This window comes from Danio rerio, chromosome 11, assembly GCF_052040795.2.
Source record: "Danio rerio strain M-AB ecotype USA chromosome 11, GRCz13ab, whole genome shotgun sequence".
Lineage (NCBI taxonomy): Eukaryota > Metazoa > Chordata > Actinopteri > Cypriniformes > Danionidae > Danio > Danio rerio.
Window position 1 is genome coordinate 21,061,300 of NC_141031.1, and position 22,276 is coordinate 21,083,575.

A 22,276-nucleotide genomic window follows, 5' to 3' on the forward strand; every position below is an offset into this window, starting at 1 on the left:
GAAATAACGTTAGAGCTAAATAGACTTGATGTCTAAGGTAAAGTTACTACACATTATCGTATACTCGTTACTGCATTTAGTTATAACGTTAACGTGCCTACCTCGCAAGTACACACACCAGTAGACATTAATTATCGACGGTAATTTTAATGGTTTTATTATTTTACCTGTTACTATATTACCTCAAAATTATCGGTACAAAAAAAACTTCAACAACGAACAAAACAATCGGCTGGTCAAAAAGACGACGAACAGTGAACGATATTTATATTAATACTGACCTCTGAGGTGATTCTCACTACAGTGCAGGGCTGAGATGCTAGATGGCGCCAGATGAACAAGAGAGCGAGCCACGTGATCTAACATCCGGTTTGCCCCAGAGCCATATTTTAATAACGTTCACATTTGTTGTAAATAAATAGACCAGGGGTCACCAACCTTTTGGAAACCGAGAGCTACTTCTTGGGTACCGATTAGTGTGAAGGGCTACCAGTTATTATATAACACATTTTTCTTAATTTACTTTAATTACATGTTATTATTCATCATCATCATTTTCTTGTCGGCTTAGTCCCTTTTTATTAATCCGGGGTCGCCACAGCAGAATGAACCGCCAACTTATCCAGCAAGTTTTTACGCAGGGGATGCCCTTCCAGCCGCAACCCATCTCTGGGAATCATATGTTATTATTAATAATTAATAGTATTCATCTATGTGAAGACATTAATCATGTTAATGATTTCTCACAGTAGTTGTCAACAATGATTTAATAAGTAAGATAAATATCAATATGCAACACTTAATTTGTCTGAAATTGTTTTTAAAGTTTTTTTAATATATAACTTAAAAGTTATTTTCAAATTTACACCAATGCAAGTGTGATTTAAAAAGAATACCTATAAAAATATTAGATGCAACTTACTCATATGTGGTGCTATGGTGAGCTATTTTTAGAACAGGCCCGCGGGCAACTCATGTGAACCTGGCGGGCTACCTGGTGCCCACGGGCACCATGTTGGTGACCCCTGAACTAGACTATTTATGAAACATTTCAACATATAATGAACATATACTACTTTTTTGTTTAATTCAATTAGTAACTTAATAATCTTCCCATTGTATTGTATTTAGTTTCCTCTTCATTCAATCATGCATTCATCGAGTTAAGTGCACTACTTGCATTTAAACACAAATGTGACAAAAACACTTGATCCAAGAAATGTTTTGAAAAGTAGTCTTTTATAAAGACTGAAAATTAGCAACACATCACACAAATTAACCATTGATTTACAAAAAAAAATTAGTTAAGACACCATTGCATGGTAAATACAAATTCAAACCATGGTATTTGTGGTAATACTCTGGTATATATTAATATTTTAATATGGTTCCTACAAATTTAGTAAACAGTGGCCCAAAACAAACATGCTCAATTTAATTGAAACCATAGTAACAATTGCAAAAGGACGAGACAATGACAACCATGACCAATAAACTAAACAGAAAACATGACAAAGAAACTAAACAAGACACCAATCAACCAACTTCTGTCACACAGTATTATTTAGTGCTGTAAATCCTACCTTCAGATTTGGAGGCTGTTGGTTCTTTGAGTGCGGTGACAGCGGCTGAATCTTTCCTGCTCCTCTTCCTCTCCTTCCCTGCCTGTTCTTCTCCCAGATCAATGACCAGCTCCCTCTCAGAGTCTGAGTCCATGTCTACATCCACCGATGCGGGCTGACTGGCCTCTTCAGAGCTCTTGCCTTTTTCTCTGGCATCTGGGGATGCGGGAGCTGCTTTCAGTTTCTCAGGAGGCTCTTTCTCCGAGTCCATACCTGATTTGTCTTTAGCTATCAGGTCAGGGGTGCTTGTTTTTTGACCAGTTTCTGCTTTGGCCTTTGTACTGGCCGTTGCACTAGACTCTTTGCTGGTGTCTTTGTCCTCACCAGCAGCTGCTGATGGTTTTGACTTTTTCTTGGGTGGCTCTTTCTCCTTTTTATCCTCAGCAGTGGTTTTGTTATTCTGGCCATTCTTAGATTTCTGTTCATCTTCGCTGCCATATTCACTATCGCTGGAGTCAGACTTGTCAGATTCTTCTGAATCGCTGTGCTCTACACCTTTATACACGTCCTCAGATATTTCATCTATGCCTGTGAGACAGAGCAAATATTGAACTTTCAAGTTCAAGTTTCATGTCAAAAACTAATGAATAGAAATGCTGACTGAATTTTTTTTACTTAAAATAACATTAAAAGTGATATATACACTGTTAACAACTACCTAGAATCTACAGAATCTACTGGCAGCAGGTCACTAGTAACTTACTGTAAATCAATTACAGCAAAAATACTGTATTTACATTTACAGCACCATTTATCTTGCGGTTTATGTATTTATAGAATTGTATGTACATGTTGTAAGTGAAGCTCAGCTCTCTTCCCTTGCGCACAACCAGAGGGAACTATCACACGAATTCTAACCAGTACTCCATATTCCCATAAGCCTCTCTGCCTGGCACCGTTTGCGATAGCAGGTGTATCCAATTGATGCTCACGCATATAAGCCCAAGTTTCTGAACAGTTCAATGCGAAGTCTTGATTTGCCCAGCAGTTATTACCGAGTGTTTTTTCATAGAGGTTTTTCTTACCCATGCTTTGACCCATTTGCTTGTTATATCACCTGTAATTGTTCTTCCTGCCCTGAACCTCGCCTGTTTATCAACCTGCTTTTGGATTGCCATTCTGTTTTCTGTTTACTGTCATCTGTAACATTAATAAAGCTTTGCAGATGGATCAACCGGCTTTTTACTCATTACAAAAGTATACCTTTACTATAAAATATACAGTAATTCTACATACTGTACATATACATATACAGTAAAATCTACATACACTTGTCTATTTGTATATTTGCATTCACTACTTACTGCCTTTTTATATATTTATTATCTGTTTTTTGTCCTGTCTCTGTAATTCTGTTGCACTGTAGACGCTCTGTCACAAAAACAAATTCCTCGTATGTGCGAACATACCTGGCAATAAAGCTCTTTCTGATTCTGATTTTCACAATGCAACTTAAACTAAAATACAGTAACATACTGCATACCTGTTCTATAGTAAAATACAGTTATGTTATTTTAAATATAGTTTGATATAGTTACTATTATAGTTAAATACGGTGTGATTTACAAAAATCATTAACAGTTGTTTTAAAGATTGCTAATTTGTTTTAGTCTCTCAAACAATGTGTTTATAACCATCATTGGGTAAAAACACACTGGCTTTTCAGTCTCTTTTATGACAATGTCTGAAATGGTTTGTTAAAGCATCCAGTCTTTCTATACCCTGCCTTTTAGTGATGCTACTGTGCTCTGATTGGTCAGATCACCCATATGGCATACCTGCCAACACTCCTGTTTTTCATGGGGGCTCCCGTATTTCAAACCCATCTACCCTCCTGTTTTGTTATTTCTCCCAGAAAATACCCATAACTTCACCCCGCCCCTGGAACTCAGCTTTTTGGTACAGTCTATAGCACCCTCGCCCGGGTCGCTAACTTTGGTAAAGTATCCGATCGCAGCGGCCGACCGAAATCTGGTCCATATTACACTTACTAACACCACAACACAGCTTTTAACCCAGTTATTCAGACCTCCCTAAGCCCCCTCACCCCCGGTCTCCTGTAATTTTAGAGACAAATGTTGATCTTGATCTTTAATACCTTACAAACTTTTAGATTCACAAACAGCTATATTACACATTACATGAAAGGTCAATGGCACCAATACCAAGTAAACGCTGAAAGCTGTTGCACTGCAATATTATGCCCTTTCTCAATGTGGAAAAGGCTGATGTGTTTTTAATGACACAGCTTTAAAAGATTTGATCTGAACTCACCGAGCTGTGCTTTGCAGCTCTCTATGGTTTTGTCCAGGTTGAGCTGGAAGCGGCTTCTGATCTGTCTCTTTGGGGAGGTGAGGGAGGGCTGAGCCCCCTGCTGCTGCTGGACACTTTCACTCAGCTCCTTCAAGTCCATCTCCGCCTTACTACGATCTGAGAGAGATCACAAGGCTCTGTTATGAGCACATTCAAACACATTAATTTTAGATGAGTTTTTAATTCATTAGATCCATTCTTCAGGTACAGCTCTTATTAGATCCAACATTATTCAAAAAGGCTTCTTAAGGAATGTCATTTTGTAAAAATCATTTAACAAATAAACAATATTTAACAGTTTGTGGTAAGGGGTAAGATTTCTTTTAAAAAAATCTACAATATATTAAACATAGATCTAATAAATTAATAGTTGATAGTTCACTAAAACAAACATTTTCTCTCCATTAACTTATGAATTTCTTTTTCCTGTTGAACACAAAACAAGATATTCTGAAGAATATTTAACAATATGGATATTTTTTTCTTGAGCAGCTGTTGACTTATGAATCATCAAGGACCCCACACCTCTGTACTGTAGAGTAGAAAATAAAACAGGCTATAATTAGATTACAGATTGATCAACAGAACGAAGCTTACCAAGGTTGAGGTTGAGTATGCTGCCGGTGGTTGGGGTTTTCTCTTGTTTAACAGGGGTGTTGGGAGCAGGCGAGTGAAATGGTTTAGGACTCTCTAAAGTGCTTCCTGCTCTAGAAGAAGCAGGTGATGCTGAAAGAGCAGAAATTCACTTTTAATAATACATTTCACTATTTAAAAACCATTATTCCATTGAAGTCTAAAACTTAAGTTGTGCATAAAAATAAGTGGCAGATAGGGGTGTGCAATACTGTTTTGATGATGATTTCAGTGTTTTTTTGTCCTTGTACTTTGGCTGGTTTAGGCCTGTTATGGATAATATGAAGGCTGCATTTCACTTCACTTTTAGACATGCTTTCACATGCAAACTTCCCTAGGCACTTCCCCTTAAGGGAATCTCTGCTGCTGTTTTAAAAAGCATTCCACATCATCAAGTAGACTAGGGATGTTCACATGGAGAGACTCTCAACCCTCGATTTTAGCCAAGGGATCAATTCTGCTTCATATGTAGAGTCTATCACCTAAATGTCCCACAATGTAATGTGACTGTGATATTACAACAGAGACTTGCATTCACTGTGCATAGTAAATTCCAAGTGCACATGAACTAATGCGGTGCATGTAAAGTAGGATATATAACCCTCTGAAAGATATTTCGGAATGGAATCAAAAAGAAAATGAAGGGTACAACTGGGTAAAACTGATGACCCCCATGATTATTTGCACAGGGAATAAAGTACATAAAAAGAGAAACAAAAAAAGTACAAAAAAAGAAAACGAAAACATTGTCAAAACATTCCATGTGGTTCAGTGCTTCAGCTATAATCATATGAAACTCCAAAAACACTTTTGTGCACTGTTAATGTGACTGTGTTCGCCTATATCTTTTCTCCTGCATCAGGTCATGAGCATGCATGTTTACTATGGCCAATACGATGTAGTGCCATTAGAGTCAGCAGGGCAACACAGTAAGCATCGTATTGATCATTGTTACCATGCACCCTGATTTGATACGGAAGACATTGGCAAACAAAGTGTTTTTTGGCACATAACAGTGTTCTTGGAGCTTTGTAGCTCAGTATGACTACAGTTGATCCACTGAAGTCACATGGAATGTTTTGACATTGATTTTGGCTCCTTTTCTGAACTCAAACATCTCTGGACCATTCCTGTCTAAAAAGGATAAGGGTGCTCTCGGATTTCATCTAGAATAACTCAAATTGTGTTCTGAAGATGAATAAAAGTCTTAGGGGGTTGGAACGGTATGATGGTAATAATTAATAACGTAATTAAGATTTTTTGATAAACCCTTCAAGATGAAACACTGCATAACCAATTCAAATGATTCATTCATAAACATGATATCAGGAACAAAACACAACTGTGACACTATCAGATGCTGTGCCTTTGTTTAGAATTATTTCCATTAGCAAAACTAAAAAGCAACAGCAATTTGTTTTTACGGTTAAGCTCATGCTGAAAAACAACTTTCTAGTTTATGTGATATTACTAAACTCTGTCACTAAACTGTGATAATTCTAAAAACACAAATCCAATAATGGATATTTTTGGTCTCAAAGCTTAATTCTTAGGGACTTTCTAACAGGGCATTCTAAAGATGAATTTGTTTGTTTGTTTGTTTCTGCAAAATTGACGTACAATTGTTGACAAAGATTGAATTATTTCCAGAAAAAATCCCCAGCAAAACGACATAAATAAAAACAAGCTAAAGAAACTTGCCTACCTTGATGTCAAAACGACATCAGTTTGACATTTAACACTGAGGTCAAAAACTTGTTAAAAAATGAACTCCAGGACAGTCCTCTAATCCAGTTTCGATATATGTTTTGCACCAATTTTAAATCTCAAACTGATGTATTTTTGACATCAAGGTAGTTTACGTGCATTGTAGGGATACAAAATTTAGTGTAATTTTGAAATAAAAACTTTCAGATGAATAAAGCCGTTCTTATATTATAATACATTTTGTGTTCTTTTATTAGTGGTTAAATAGGGCATCAATTTGTGGATATCAAGATTTGACATAAAGGTGCTCCCTGGATTTAATGCCCACTCTCTAATTTAGATGTTCAGTGTATGTTTTAGGACATTTTAAAGCTGTATGTACCAGTGCAATCCTGAGACTCTTCCCCAGTGCTGTAATGGGGCAGAGCCGCTTTAGCATGGCCTTTCTCCGCCGTCTCCTGTTCTCCATCAGATCCAGTATGCGCTGAAGAGTTTGTACTCATAGGTGAACGCGGCATGTCTGTCATCGAGATTCGTCTTCCTGTCCCACTCCCACTGGACACCATGCTTTTTCCCACAAGCAGCTTCGGTGATGCAGTTACATCAAAGTTGAACTTGATCTTTTCCTGTTTTTCAGGTTTGACGGAGCCTGCACTGGGGTTCGCTGGGTCCAGGAGCATCTGGAACTGGTTGTCTGGCGTGTAGGGCGTGCGAAATGGTGCATAATTAAAGACTCCAAATTTTTTGCGAATGTTTTCTACGTACACCTCCATCTCTTGCATGGCACTGTTGAAGATGCTCTTGGTCTTCTTCACAGAGAACGGGATCTCTTTGGACATGAGGTAGCAGTTGTTAATAGGAACCCAGGCCCTGTTTTTTAAAACAGTACATGGGTAGAATGAAATAAAACATATTTTTGCTTCTTCTACATTGAAATGCAGCAGGATTTTAGTCTTAGCCAACAACAATCAATGGCTGAAACAACTACTTAACAAATTGATGATTACTGATATATTTTATTGGTCACATCTGTGTGCAAAGAAACTCAGTGAAGTTATTTTGGGTGAAAATAAGGCTACAGACTAAGGGCCCTATTATACACCCGGCGCAATCCGCTTGTTAAGTGTGACATCACGCGAAGCGGCTTCTGGGTCCAAGCGCTCTATTAAACTGAATGGGGAGACTTATGAAATGGCAATAATAAACGTTTACAAAGCGATTTAAGGCTTTCGAAAATCACTATGGCAGTATATATCCATGCCTAATATCCGATGGCCAGAAAGTGATTTTTTATAAATTTAAAATTTTTGGTATTTGTTATGCAGCAAGCCCACAGATTGTTGTGTACACTATGACTTCATGTAAAATTAACTTTAATGTGTGATAGGAATAAAACATGATCATAAACGAATGATTTCTCCACTCAAATGAATGGCAGCTTGGACCCGGAAACAGTATTACATCCGCCACAAACACGTCACCTCTTAACAAGCGGATGTGGCGCATAGAGTGATCCAATAGTTTTTTGCTAGTTTCAGCTTGGCGCAAGAGTCGTTTTGAGACGTTGCGCCACACTGTTTAAATAGCAAATGCATTTGTGCTTATATGCACGCTCATAGGCGTTCTGGTCTAAAAAGGAAGGCATTCTGAGGCGCATTGCTGGCGTGTTGCTATTTTGAGAAACTATAATAGATTTTTCAACAGACCAAAACAAACCCGGTCTAAACTCCAGCACAGAGTTGCGCCTCGCTTACACACTGCTTAATACACACAAGATGTAGAGCAATATGCAAATATCTTTACATATGAAAAAAAAATAATATTAAGGATATATAAAGGATATAATAAGAATATATATAGAATATAAATATAAAGAATTAAATTATTACAAAACATATTATTTTCTTGCCTACATAAATATGAAAAACCACTGCTTTTATGCCTTCTTCATCTCCGAAGGGATTTGCTTTTGTATAATGTTATTATTATTAGCAGTATTATTTATTAAATCCATATTTATATTTGTTTTACTAAAAACAAGCTTAGATTTGCCCACCTGCAGGTTTTAGACCATTATGGGCTGTAGCATGCGTTTTAGGATATAACTCAGGTTTTTGAACACACTTTGTTATTATTGTTCATTTATTCGTTTGCTGCAAATTAGAACTGAATTCAGAAATAGTTTTGAAACAAATCTTTGCGCTTAACAAACGAAATTAATTATTGATAGGCAAATTGATGTCTGTGCGTAAAGGTTTCCCTATCCACGAGAGCGAAAGTGAAAGTAGATCATTTATCTCTCATTCTCCTGCGATAGATGCGCTGTTTAACTGTTGAGAGGGCTTATCTTATCCCAGTACTGGAAATATCTATACACACACATACACTATGGCAAATTTAGTTTAATTGATTCACCTATGCCGCATGTCTTTGGACTTTGGGGAAAATCGGAGCACCCTGAGGAAACCCACATCAACACAGGGAGAACATGCAAACTCCACACAGAAATGCCAACTGGTCCAGCCAGGACTCGAACCAGCAACCTTCTTGCTGTGAGGCAACAGTGCTAGCCACTGAACTACCATGCCTCCAATTAAATATTAATTATAATTATTTTTTTCATGGTTTTTACCTTTGTTGTATATGACAGTATAGAGTATTGACAGGAAAGCATAGGGAGCAAAGAGAAGGGAAGGATTGGCATAGCACCGCGAGGTGGGAATCAAACTTGGGTCATCGTGAGTGCATGAGTGCATGTGTCGACACACTAACCAATACACCACTGGCAATATTATTTGATTTAGACTAATAATTGTTATTAATAGTTTTATTTAGTTTTTAATAAATATTTTTAGTTCATAATGTTTTGGTTTTATTATAGTGATTTATAGTTTTTTGTTTTTGATTTGTTTTAAAAGCAAAGGTTTAGTTTTAATTACTTAAGTACATCAAGTTAAACTTAATAAAAATGTAAAATATTTATTGGAAAGTAGCTGAAATAAAGTTACTTTATAATAAACTTTATTTATTTTCAGAAAATGTTTTTAGCTGAATTTTAGTTGCTTTTAGCTAACAATAACAGCTTTAGACTTAATTCTAGTAAATAAATAACCTGTAAGTTTATTGAAAGATAAGATTTAAAATAATAAATAAATAAAAATAATATATCTTTTATAAATATTTAAACATAATATAAATAAACAAAGAAAAAACATTTATTAAAACAAATACATACAAAAAGATCAAATGAACAAACATTATATTAAAACAAATGTAAAAAGTGTGTAAATAAACAAACAATAATATGTAGAACAAAACTCAACAGAAACTACATTGTCCCGAATTAATAATTTCATTCATTTATTCATTTTCTTTTCGGCTTATTTATCAGGGGTCCACTCAGCAGAATGAAATGCCAATTTATCCAGCACAAAAGTATAAATTTAGTCTTTATTTAAAAATGTAATTCAATGAATCAACATTTGTTCACCTGTCATGCTGCCCAAAAAAACGTGCGTCCACTTGTCCGTCTTTGTCACGAAGAGCTTTGGCAGGCCAGAACGGGAATCCCTTCAGCTTGGCCCAAACCAGAGGATGAGGGTTACTCTGAAGCACACAAACATTTCACAAACAGACGATTAACTCACACTGCTGACCAAGAGGAGCCGGAAATTCATTTGTTCTAGTGCAAGACACTCACACACGGTTCACAAAACCAGTTGTCCCTTTTCTGGCAGGCAGAGAGATAACACTCGGGACAGACCTCGATCTCATTCATCTGAAAGATAACTGAGGTTTAAAACAATGAAACTGATCAAACTTTGGTTATATTTTGCCTCAGAATTTACCATACATACTTCATGTTCGCAGATTTTTACAATAACCTTAGCCGTTGCTGTAAGCTTATGGTTCCCTAAGAGAAAAACAGAAGAAAACAGATATAGCCTTAAGAAAACAAACTCTCACCAGAAACAAATCTGACTTTAATGCTAACCAACCTCCGTTATAAATGATACAGTTGTGCAAAATCCACTTCACATCAGCCAGAAAAGCCTCAGTGGAGCCGTACATTTTCTTTTTAATATTCTGAATGAAAGCAAAAATTGAACATGATAATGAAACACATTCATAAAAAGCATTTAAATGGTTTTGTAGGATAATTTTTCACCTTTTCTAAAGTGCAGATATCCATGGCGTGGAATATATACTCTGCATAGTCTGGATGCTGTTCTAACGACACCGGCTTCTGAAATGGCTCCGTCTGAAAAAAGAAAGATATTCTATTTTTTAAGGTAATTGCTCGCCCATAGTCTCAAATCATTTACTTGTCTTTCAATAATCCGGGAAAAAAAGATGTTGAGCAGAATGCCAAAGCTGTTCTTTTCCTTATAGTAAAAGTGAATAGAAGCCACATGTCAGGCGAGATTTAAATTTTTTAAATTTATTTATTTGAATTCATTCATTTATTTTAATACATTTATTTATTTTTATTTTAATCCATTTATTTATTTATTTATTTTTAATGTATTTGTGTATTTGTTTGTTTGTTTATTCATTTACTTTAAGCTTTTATTTATCTTTGATTATTTATCTTCTACTTTATAATTTTATTTGAATTTTATAAACATTATAATTAAAATTAATATTATAATTTTTATAATTTTTCTTCTAATTATAAATATTATTTATCTTTTATAAGTTATTTTTGTACTTGAAACTGTTTAATATTTATATATGATTATTATAACATTATGAAAAAAATTCTATTTCCTAATCTTAAAAGCAAATAAATTTCACAATCAAAACATTTTCCCCCCACAATTATGCCTCTTGTACATCGTCTTAATATTGTTTGGGGGAAGCCTGTGTCACTTCTGGTCAAAAAAATCTTACTAGTTCAATAAAAGTAACCTTAAGTCTGAATTTGCCATTGGTATAATTTTGGGATTTTTTTTTTAAACAATTGCTTTGTTTTTATTCTGAGTGTCTAGTGTAGCCTGAAAAATCTATCAGCTAAAGTAAGAAGAATGATGGAATGGTTGACTCTTACACCAGGCTGCTTCATCTTCTGGAGAGCAAACTTCAGCAGGAACGACAGCTGGTCCAGTGTGAGCATCGTCATAGCTTTACTTTGAGTCTCTATGCACTCCGCAACTGTTATTTTCTGCCAAAAAACAAGAGAGATGCATTAAGATTCATTTCAGTGGAAATATTTGGCATTTATTCATTAAGGAGACACTTTTATCTTTACTTTATAGTCACATATTTATTATTTATTCAGATGTGTGGATAGCGATGCTTAAAAGTGTAGATCTTTTAAAAGGAGTTATAAAAACATACAGATATTAGGCAGGCGCATTTAATTACTGCTAACTTTTAGACTTCTATTTATGTTTAGTATTTTACTATTTAGTAAGGGCATGATTCATTTCCCATGCAAAAATAATACGCAATCAATCATACTGCATAAGAGTTAATTTGCATACATTGTCACAAAGCTCTTTGAGTTTATTTTTTTGTTAAACACAATAGAAGATATTTTTAAAAATGTTTAAAACGGGTTTTCACTGACTGTCATACTTGTTTTATGAAAGTCAATGTTTATCAGTTCACTACATTCTTCAAAATTCGTCATCTTTTGTGTTCAACAGAAAAAAGTTACTTGACAGTTAATCAATAGTGAGTCGTTTTTTGGAGGGGTGATCTCTTTAACATTAACATTTAACATTAAGGTCAAAAAGGCTGGAAAATCAATTTCAGAAGCATTTTATTATCTACACCATTTCGAAAACCTAATATAGGACATAAAATAAGACATTTTAGTACAAAAAAAACTCAAAAATTCTAAACATTAAAAAAGGGATGAATTAACTAACAGATATAACTACTTCCATGGAAGATTATTTGGAATTGTTTCATTTTTTATTTATTTTTATTTCAAGATTTCTGAAATGTTATATGTTCAATTATGCAAACTGGGTATCCAAACTGATACTGTTCCTGTTTTTGTATAAAAATTGGAATATTAACACTTAACAATTCTGTATTTATTGCTGCTTGTTTAAACTACATATTTAAAATGAGCTGAATCAACACACTTCTTGAGTTTTTGGTACAACTTAATTTTTGTATGTTCAATCCACTTAAATTGGTAAAAACAACGTTATCTAACAGTAATTCATAACTTGTTGATTTAGTGGCTAGTTTTAGTAAGATTTGCAAATCCCCCAATGATGGCTGGGTTTAGGGATGGGCTTGGATGCCATGCCTCCTTTTAAAAATCGTACATCAAATGAGTGAACTCCACTAAACTGATAAAACTGAAAAATATTTAGGTTTCCTTGTGAGATCAAAAACAATGATGTTAACTTTTGCTATGTAAAGAAATTGTGTGGAACCCAGGATTTTTTTACAATATACATATACACTGTATATATACATTTATTGCTTTTATTATATGGTATTAATATGAAATAACTTTAAAAATGTAAAAAATAAGGGTACTATTAATTAGTTGAACTTAGATTTGGCGATTCTGTATGGGGCCTTTAACATCCATAAACATTTAGATTCCATAAAAGATTCTTAATAGAGGAAAAAGTTTCTTCAGATTGCTTTAAACAATTGATTTTTTGAGGAACCCATATAGCAGTAGAGTCTTCTAGGATATCACAGCAAAAACGTTAATTTAAAACCTTTATTTAAGGAGTGTTAAAATACTGCAGAATAATTTAACAATCTGCAGAGTGATGATGCGCTGTTCAAGCACAAAGTGAGGCAGTACCTCACATTCAGGGCAGAACCAGTCTCCTTCAGGCTCTGCAGCCAGTTTGAGGCACTTGGCGTGGTAGACGCGCGGGCAGAGCTCACAGCAGAGCACCTGGCCCTCGCGGTGGCACACCCAGCAGTAGAAGTCATTCCGCCCGTCCTGCGGTACAACATCAACAGGGTCTGTGGTGAGTGCGGGCTGCTTCACATAGTAAAAGGGACCATGTCTTAGTTCTGACTGGAATGCGGGCGAGAGAAACAGAGGGTCGGGGTTTCAAAACATTGCTATTATAGGTTACAAGACAATACAAAACAGGCACCAAGGTGATCGATCAGGGTGTGGAAAAACAGAAGAGGGCAAATGTAGACAAATGAGCACTGAATTAATGGCATTTCGCTCTGCAATATGAAAGGTAAATGCATCTTCGTTAGAGGGGGAAACAAGATCAGGTGTGATAATTCATTGCAGCTGCATCGACATGAATCATATTGGGTCTCTGGATGCACTTTTCTGCTTAGCTTGCATGGCAGCCACCTGCCTTACATTTGTTTGGTTGGGCTTATTATCGGTCTCATAAAGCTAAGGGAGCAGACCTGAGGCTGTTGGTGAAAATTAATGGCTCTGTCAAAAGATGACACTTTTATGGAGAGTGAAATATTTAGTGTTTGGATCACACGGGGAAAAACTGTTGGCAATCAGCCATAGAGGTTTTATCAGTAGAAAATGCTCATGGTGTCGGATCCTTAAAGGGACGGTACACCCAAAAATGATAATTCTGTCATCATTTAGTCAGTTTGAGTTTTTTTCTCCTTTTTTTTGTTCTGTTGAACATAGAAGATAGTTTGAAGAATGTTGAAAACCGGTAGCCATTGACATCTACAGCAGGAAAAACAAATACTATGAATGTCAACAGTTATCAATTTCCAATATCTTCCAAGAAAGAAACTGAGAACAATAAAAGAAAGAAATTTAATCATGTTTGTGACAAGTGGAAAGTGACTAAATGATGACAGGATTTTCATTTTGGGGTGAACAGTCTCTTTAACGACAACAAAAAATGAAGAAAAAAATGACAGAGGACCACAACTCCAACAACCAAACACACCTGATTGAGATCATCAGCTCATTAGCAGAGACTGAAAGACCTGTAATAGGTGTGACAGACAATGGAGACATCCAAAACAAGCAGTGTTGATGGTCCTCCAGGAATGTGGTTGAGAAACACTGCTGTAGGTGATGCAATGGCCACACAGGTCTAAAATTTTTGTTTATAAATGTATTCAAAATTTAGCAACAATGAAATTGAGCTACAATTGTTTTAATATTTATTTATTTTTATATAAAATTTTGCTCCCTATGCACAATTCACTTTTATAGAGTCACTTTTATAGAAATTATTCAATATAAATATTTATATCTTTATAATAGCATTTCTTTAAATAATATAAACATGAGGGTTTAAATAGGAAGACATTATTAATTTGATAATTTACAACAGAGACCTTGTTATTATTTACACTAGTGGGCAGACATCTCAAAGGGATAGTTCACCCAAAAATGAAAAGGTACTTATTATTTAAGCTGCGTCTCATATGGCACACTATGCACTTATGCACTTACACACTCAGCAGCATAGTATATAAATGTAGTGTCATCCCAAATGGAGCACTAAAGGATTTTTACCAAGCGAAAATTCAAACCATTTCCCAGATGATGTTTGACGGTTGCCAAATTAGTGAAATAAATTATCAAAGAACCAAATAATACCTGCCATGAGTATAACCGCATTCACCCTCAGAGGACACTATAGTCACTCTCGTAGGATAATTTTGCTTCCACAATCCAAAATAAATAAAGTAATCCAACATGTGCACTTGATAGCTCCGCCCCTTCCGCTACGTGAACAAAGCTGCGGTCGATGAGTTCGTGAAGTGTCCATCATTACACACTTTATTTTAAGAGCTGAATAAGTGCGGGTATTTAAAGTGCACTTTTCATTTTTAGAGGTTTCAGTGTGAGCGCACTACTTGCACTATTTATACTACAAAATGGCGTAGCATAGTGCATAAGTATGCGATTTGAGAAGCACCTTTACTCACCACCAAGTGTATATAAACTATAAGGAGTTTATTTATGCTTTTAAACACAAAAGTAGATATTTTGAAAATGGAATTCAGTGGCTACCAGTCTTCAACATTCTTCAAAATATCTTCTGTTGTGTTCAAAAAACTCAATCAGGTTAAATAAAAGGAAATGGTGAGTAAATAATGGTAGAATTTTCATTTTGGGGAGAATTATACCTTTAAAGTGGTCAAACATCATCCATTTTATCTGGCTAGCTTACATATATTACGCTAGGCACAATAAATTCTGATCATTATTGTTCAGAATTCACCATTTCTAAGATGTTTCTTATTTAGTGGGGTCCTAAAATTCAGTTTGACAAATAGGTGTAAACTATTTCCAGCTAAAACAGAATAAAAAACTAAAGTACATCTATAGGATAAAGGTAATGATGATGAATACTTGCACTGTATCACCATGAAGAAGCCACACAACAGACAAAAGTGAAAACAGACAGACACTGAAATTAGTGAATGAGCAAATGCGGGACTGAACAGGGGCTTGTGAAAGGAGCAAAAGCTGCACCTGGTCTTTACTGCTGTTGACGGCTCCTGGTTTCTTCTTCTTTTTGACAGGACTGGGAGAGGATTCAGATGGAGAGTGTCCGTTTGAGGAGTGAGGAGGGCTGGAGACCTTGCGCTTCGGTACTGTCCTTTCTGTTGACCCTTGATCAGAAACTGCAAAGCAAACATTGTAAATTACAGACATAAAATAAGAAAAAAAGCTGCAGATTTTATCTGCTGTAAATAACAATAATAAGCAGAAATACTAAAATTGTGTGTTCTTAAATGCATACTCCATAAATTTTGAAAATAAGAATGAAAGAATTGCTGAATAAAGTCTGACCATGAAACCTGAACAAATATGGAAAATGACCTGTTCAAGTAATGCTTCTGTACACTTTTCATACTTGAATATATAAAAAAAAAACAATTAGCCCTATCATACTCCTGGCGCAATAAGGCACAAGATGTTTTAACACTTTGTGCCACGTTGTTTAAATAGTAAAACCATTTGCACTTTATGGCGAGTTGCTATTTTAAGGAACTGAAATAGACTGTGCAATTGACCAACTAAAAGCTGGTCTAAAGTCCAGCGCGTTAGCTATGCGCCTATGCAGGTCCAAACACTTACACATTGTTTAATACACACCACACAGGATGGACAGCAATACACAAACTTCTTTACATATGGAAAAAAATTAAAGATTAAAATGTAATAAAATTATTATTATTATTATTATTATTTTCTACATAAATATAAAAAACACGCCTTCCATGCCTTCTTCATCCCAGGTCTGGGGGCTTTTTTCAGTTTATTCATGACAAATTGCTTTTTTATAATGTTATTATCATTAGCAGTATTATTTATTATACGCCTATTTTTTATTTGTATTAATAAAAACAAATTTAGACTGTCCACTTGTCAGGTTTGGAGACATATGCATCACCATATGGTGGATAAGAATAAGACGTGTGTTTGAATAAACCTCGTTATTATTGTTCATTTATTATTTTGCTGGAAATTAAAACTGAATTTAGAAATAGTTTTGGAACAAATCTTTGTGCTTAACATACAAAATTAAAAATGTAGACTAATGGATGTAAAAGTATCCATGAAAGTAAAAGTAAAGTAAAGTAAAGAGAAAGTAAAAAGACTGAATGAAGGAGGCTCGTTTATCCTGACGCGGATGGTGTTTAACTCTTTTCTGGCTAGTGAAGCATTCAGTTTATCCCCTTACAAAGTCCGCCATATAAATAGCAAATGCGCCATGGCCAACACAACTGACTCTTAGAGAAAATGGGAGATGATCAAAACACAACCTTAACTCATTAAGAGAATAAGCACAACCCTGTTAGTCTAGACACCAGTGCACAAAGTGTTTTTTTATGTCCTTAAAATAGCAAAAGTGGATTCGGACACACAGCTAATGTTTTTGCTTTAGACTTTGCACCTAGATCGCTAAAGCAGAGCCCGATAGTGGTTATCATTCATTCATTTTCTTTTCAGCTTAATCCCTTTATTAATCTGGAGTCACCACAGCGGAATGAACCGCCAACTTATCCAGCATATGTTTTACACAGCGGAAGCCCTTCCAGCTGCAACCCATCTCTGGGAAACACTACAGACAATTTAGCCAACCCAATTCACCTGTACTACATGTCTTTGGACTGTGGGGGAAACCGGAGCACCCGGAGGAAACCCACGCGAACGCGGAGAGAACATGCAAACTCCACACAGAAACGTCAACTGACCCAGCCGAGGCTCGAACCAGCAACCTTCTTTCTGTGAGGCGACAGCACTACCTACTGTGCCACCACATCGCCGGTGGTTATCATATCAAAGACAGTTCTCACCTTTTGATCGTGTTGCGATTTCCATCCCTTCAGTTGCTTCTGACTCCTTTCCCTCTCCTCCAGCCAAGCTGATAAAACAAACAAACAAAAGAATAAGGATATTTAACTGTCTGCTTTCCACGTATTGTAAATTGCTATTGTGCCAGTGGTACCTATTTTGAGTCCATTTTTTTTGTAAAAGAAAACATTTTACTAAAATTTGAAATCAGCTTGAATTAATTTTTCCACATTTATGTGTAAAATAAAATGATTTGGATTGGTAAAATTATTGGCATGGTAAAATTATTATTAATAAATATTTGGTGTGGTAAAATTATTTGGTGTCCCTAATAAGTATGATACATTTGTGAACAGGACCAAATGCAGTTGTTCTAGAGTCAGCAACTGACTGATTCAAAAGATTAAATCAGAGCGAGTCTCGAGTTAACAGTTCAATTATTTAATGATTTGTGCAGAGCAAGCGTCCATGTAATGATTAATTGACTCAAGTGACCTGACCAGAGTGAGTCTCCAGTTAGGCTACAAGACCATTGATCAAATCCAGTCGCAGCAAGTCACCAGGGGCCTTATGTATCAACGCTGCGTACGCACAAAAACTTTGCGTACGACAGATTTCACGCTCAAGTTTGGATTTACTAACGATGAAATGAACGTGAGAATGTGTGTTGGTCCTGGCGGACGCACATTTCCTGTGTGTGTTTGTTATATTTCCTTTGGCAATTCCTAGAGGCAGTTGTGTTAAATTGCACACTACAAAGTATCTTTAAGCCGTGTAATGGCAGCTGTACGGCACAGGTTCATCCGCATGTCTAGCAGGTATATAAGGTTTCCATACTATGCAGTTGACCAGCCAAACATTAAAGCGAAATTTGCAGCGGTCGTCGGTTTTTCCAATGTAATTGGAGCAATCGACTGGACGCACATTGCTATAAAGGTGCCATCTAAAGACGAATTTGTATACATGAATTAGAAACATTTCCATTCAATAAATGTGCAAATAATATATGATGCCCACACTTATTAATGATTCCTACTTGTCTTCCTCGTGATGAAGAGTAGCCAAAATCTGATATGTAGTGGGGGGGGGGGAAAGAAGAATTAGCTCATCAGACGCTGGATTCGAACCGAGTTCATGCTCGAACATGTCAAAACATGTTGCCATGCGTTTTATGAGCTACGCCACTCACACTGTTGAGGACACTACAATATTTTACACCTTTACATCACACTATTTTTTTGTTTAATCCACTCAATGCGTTGTTCAGACCCAACTGTGTTAACCGCATCAGCTAGACTCTCCAACTCAATTTTTTTCTTTTGTTATTAATTCCGGAGGACAAACTTGAAAATAACACCGTTTTTCTTCAATCTACCCCCGAAATCAGCACCTCCAAATCACATTCTGTACAAAGTTTCTCTTTTTGCTTGCTTTTGCCATTGTTTTTTCGTTGGGTTTTGCCAAAGTAGAGTCATTAGCATATTCATACGGGGGAGGAGGCAGGGAGGGGTTTTGCGTTCGTGCAAGTGCGCTCAGTTTCACATTCATTCGGATGTACAAAGAAAATATGCATGGGATTCTGCGTACGCAGTGTTTCATACATCTGAATTTTTTACTGCGTACGCACATTTACAGCTTTATGCGTATGCAATGTTTTAGTATGATTTCACACAAGTCTTCGTACATGAGGCCCCAGTTGCTTAAGTTCACTGATTCAAATGATTTAGTCAGAGCGAGTCTCCAGGTAACAGTTCAATTATTCAATCATTTGCACAGAGCAAGCATCCATGTAATGATTCATTGATTCAAATGATCTAACCAGAGTGAGGCTCCAGTTAGGCTACAAGATCATTCTCCAAATCCAGTCAGAGTTAATCTCCAGTCACTATAGTTCACTGATTGTAATGATTCAGTCAGAGTGAATTTTTAGTGAATAATTTGTTTATTTTAAAATATCCAGTCAGGATAAGTCTCCTGTTCAATGATTCAGATGATACCATCAGACCAACACACTGAACGGTACATTTGTGAATTGGACCAAATGCAGTTGTTCTTGAGTCAGCAATTGACTGATTCAAAGATTAAACCAGAGCGAGTCTCCAGTTAACAGTTCAATTATTCAAATGATTTGCAGAGCAAGCATCCATGTAATGAGTCATTCAAATAACTTGACCAGAGTCTCCAGTTAGCAGTACACTGATTCAAGTGATCCAGTCAGAGCGAGTCTCCAGTTCAAATGATCCAGCCAGTCAGAGTGAGTCTCTAGTGAATGATTTAATCATTTAAATAAATAATCAAACAACTCTTCAGTTAACAAAATCCCTGATTCAAATGATTTAGTCAGAACGAGTCTCGAGTTAAGATTTCGCTGATTCAGATGATCCAGTCAGACCAACACACTGAAAAATACAAATGTGAATTGGACCAAATGCAGTTGTTTTTAAGTCAGCAACTGACTGATTCAACAGATTAAATCAGAGCGAGTCTCCAGTTAACAGTTCAATTATTTCAATAACTTGCACAGAGCAAGCATCCATGTTATGATTTATTGGCTCCAATGACCTGACCAAGATCAAATCCAGACAAAGTAAGTCTCCAGTTAACAGTACACTGATTCAAATGGTCCAGACAGAGTCAGCTTCTAGTCAATGATTTATTCATTTAAATGATTACTCAACCAAGTCTCCAGTTAACAAAATCCTTGATTCAGATGATTTTTTCAGAACAAGTCTCCAGTTCAGAGTTCACTGACTTAGATGATCCAGTCAGACCAACACATTGAACAATACATTTGTGAATTGGACCGATGAAGTTTTTCTTGACTCAGCAACTGACTGATTCAAAAAATTAAATCAGAGAGTCTCCAGTTAGTCAAGATCAGTGATCATTGATCATTCCAAATCATTGATCAAATCCAGATAAAATCTCCACTTAACAGTACACTGATTTAAATGGTCCAGTCAGTGTCTCTGGTCAATGATTTATTAACTGATTCAAATTCATTGATTCAAATGACCTGACCAGAGCCAGTCTCCAGTTAAGCTTAGGGATGCAACGATTAACCGGTTTCACTATTAACTGAGCTTTAATTAGTCACGGTTAATTCATCGTAAAGGCTTCTCAACACCGTGTTTCTGCATGGAACAAAACTGCTGCAACTAAACATTTATGCAAACTGTGAGCTAGTATGTACACTGAGACTAATAACCACACACACTAGATTAACTATGACTAAGGCTATTAACTAAGGCAAGCTCGTGCAGGTTCGTTATTTTCCACAGCGCTCACGCTTTTCAAGCGCACCTCGTTGGGATGACAGGGGGCTTTTGGGACCGCGGGAAACTGCAAACGGCTGAAGTCTGAGGAAGAAGCAGCACATGACCACCAGCCAAGCTCAACCGAATTTTTTTGGAGAGAGTGCTGCTGAAAGACTCAGAGTGGATCAGCTGTTTAATGGCCTGAATCTCGATGCATTGCATTCACCGCACGTTCAGTGCAAATGTCCGCTAAATGTAAAATTTAACACTGTACACATCATCGCCTTTACAAAGTTTAAACTGAAACTGCAGCAGATGAAAACAGTATTGCGTCAGTGGTCATCGCAAGAATCCTGCTCTGCCTCGCTTATATGGGTCCGCTGACTCGCCTGCTGTTTTCCACAAACTCAGAGAAATGAAAATCAGCTCATAACGAGACTGAGCATTTAAAATGACACAAACCCAAACCAAAACTTTTGAAGAAGTGCAGAAGTGAGACTTTTCTTCTTTTTTTTTTGTCTATTGAATGAACCACCAACTTATCCAGCAAGTTTTTACACAGCGGATGCTCTTCCGGCCGCAACCCATCTCTGGGAAACATCCACACACACACACACTCATACACTACGGACAATTTAGCCTACTCAATTCACCTGTACCGCATGTCTTTGGACTGTGGGGGAAACCGGAGTACCTGAAGGAAACCCATGCGAATGCAGGGAGAACATGCAAACTCCACATAGAAACGCCAACTGAGCCGAGGCTCAAACCAGCGACCTTCTGGCTGTGAGGCGACAGCACTACCTACTGCGCCATAAACTAGCAGTAGGACTTTTTATAGCAGATAACTCTCATTCAAGTACATTCAAGGCAGCATGATAATTAGAAATGGAGTTTATTGTTAGTATTATTGTCATCTTCGTCATCATTAATGTTTTATAATTATTAAACATTAGTTTTGGAATTATTCCACAAATATCAATAAGTCATCACAGCATTAGACAGTTGTTTCTGGTGTTTGTTAGTTCTGATTGATGTTGTTTTCAAATAAATCTGTTAATATACAAGTTGCAGTGGTGCTTATTAATTTTTGGTGGGTGCTCCTACATTTTTGAAGTTGGAAATTTCAAGCCCTGCGTTAGACAAATGCAGTTATTTTATTTATTCCTATTTTTATTGATTAATTGTTCTGTCATTTATTTACAGTGTAAAATTATTTATGTTTAAACTAGTGTGATTTGAAAACAATGAATGCATAATAATCGTGATAACCATGAAATCGTGATTATTTTTAGACGATAATCGCACAAGCAAAATCTATAATCGTTGCATCCCTTAAGCTACAAGATCATTGATCAAATCTCAAGTTAACAGTACACTGATTCAAATGATCAAGTGAAAGTGAGTCTCTAGTGAATGATTTAGCAATTTAACTGATTACTCAAGTGAGTCTCCAGTTAACAAAATCACCTATTCGTTCACTGATTCAAATGATC

The 22,276-nt window shown here is 36.2% G+C and overlaps 1 protein-coding gene across 7 annotated transcripts in view; it reads right to left on the reverse strand.

Moving 5' to 3' along the window:
* The window catches only part of zmynd8 (zinc finger, MYND-type containing 8), a 43,942-nt gene that overhangs the window by 15,736 nt on the left and 5,930 nt on the right, over positions 1–22,276 (reverse strand). For 3 of the 7 annotated variants that reach the window (XM_087273553.1, XM_087273552.1, XM_087273554.1), the window contains 13 exons: positions 17,526–17,593; positions 15,694–15,845; positions 13,060–13,203; positions 11,326–11,439; positions 10,444–10,536; positions 10,274–10,361; positions 10,133–10,188; positions 9,976–10,053; positions 9,766–9,881; positions 6,658–7,145; positions 4,533–4,661; positions 3,897–4,052; positions 1,584–2,150 (listed from right to left, as the gene is read on the reverse strand). In XM_087273553.1, the coding sequence (XP_087129679.1) occupies positions 1,584–2,150; positions 3,897–4,052; positions 4,533–4,661; positions 6,658–7,145; positions 9,766–9,881; positions 9,976–10,053; positions 10,133–10,188; positions 10,274–10,361; positions 10,444–10,536; positions 11,326–11,439; positions 13,060–13,203; positions 15,694–15,845; positions 17,526–17,593 (2,249 nt within the window). Of the gene's footprint in view, positions 1–1,583; positions 2,151–3,896; positions 4,053–4,532; positions 4,662–6,657; positions 7,146–9,765; positions 9,882–9,975; positions 10,054–10,132; positions 10,189–10,273; positions 10,362–10,443; positions 10,537–11,325; positions 11,440–13,059; positions 13,282–15,693; positions 15,846–17,525; positions 19,593–20,358; positions 20,369–22,276 lie in introns of those variants that run through there. The other 4 variants (XM_087273549.1, XM_087273548.1, XM_087273550.1 and 1 more) reach the window with 2 other exon arrangements.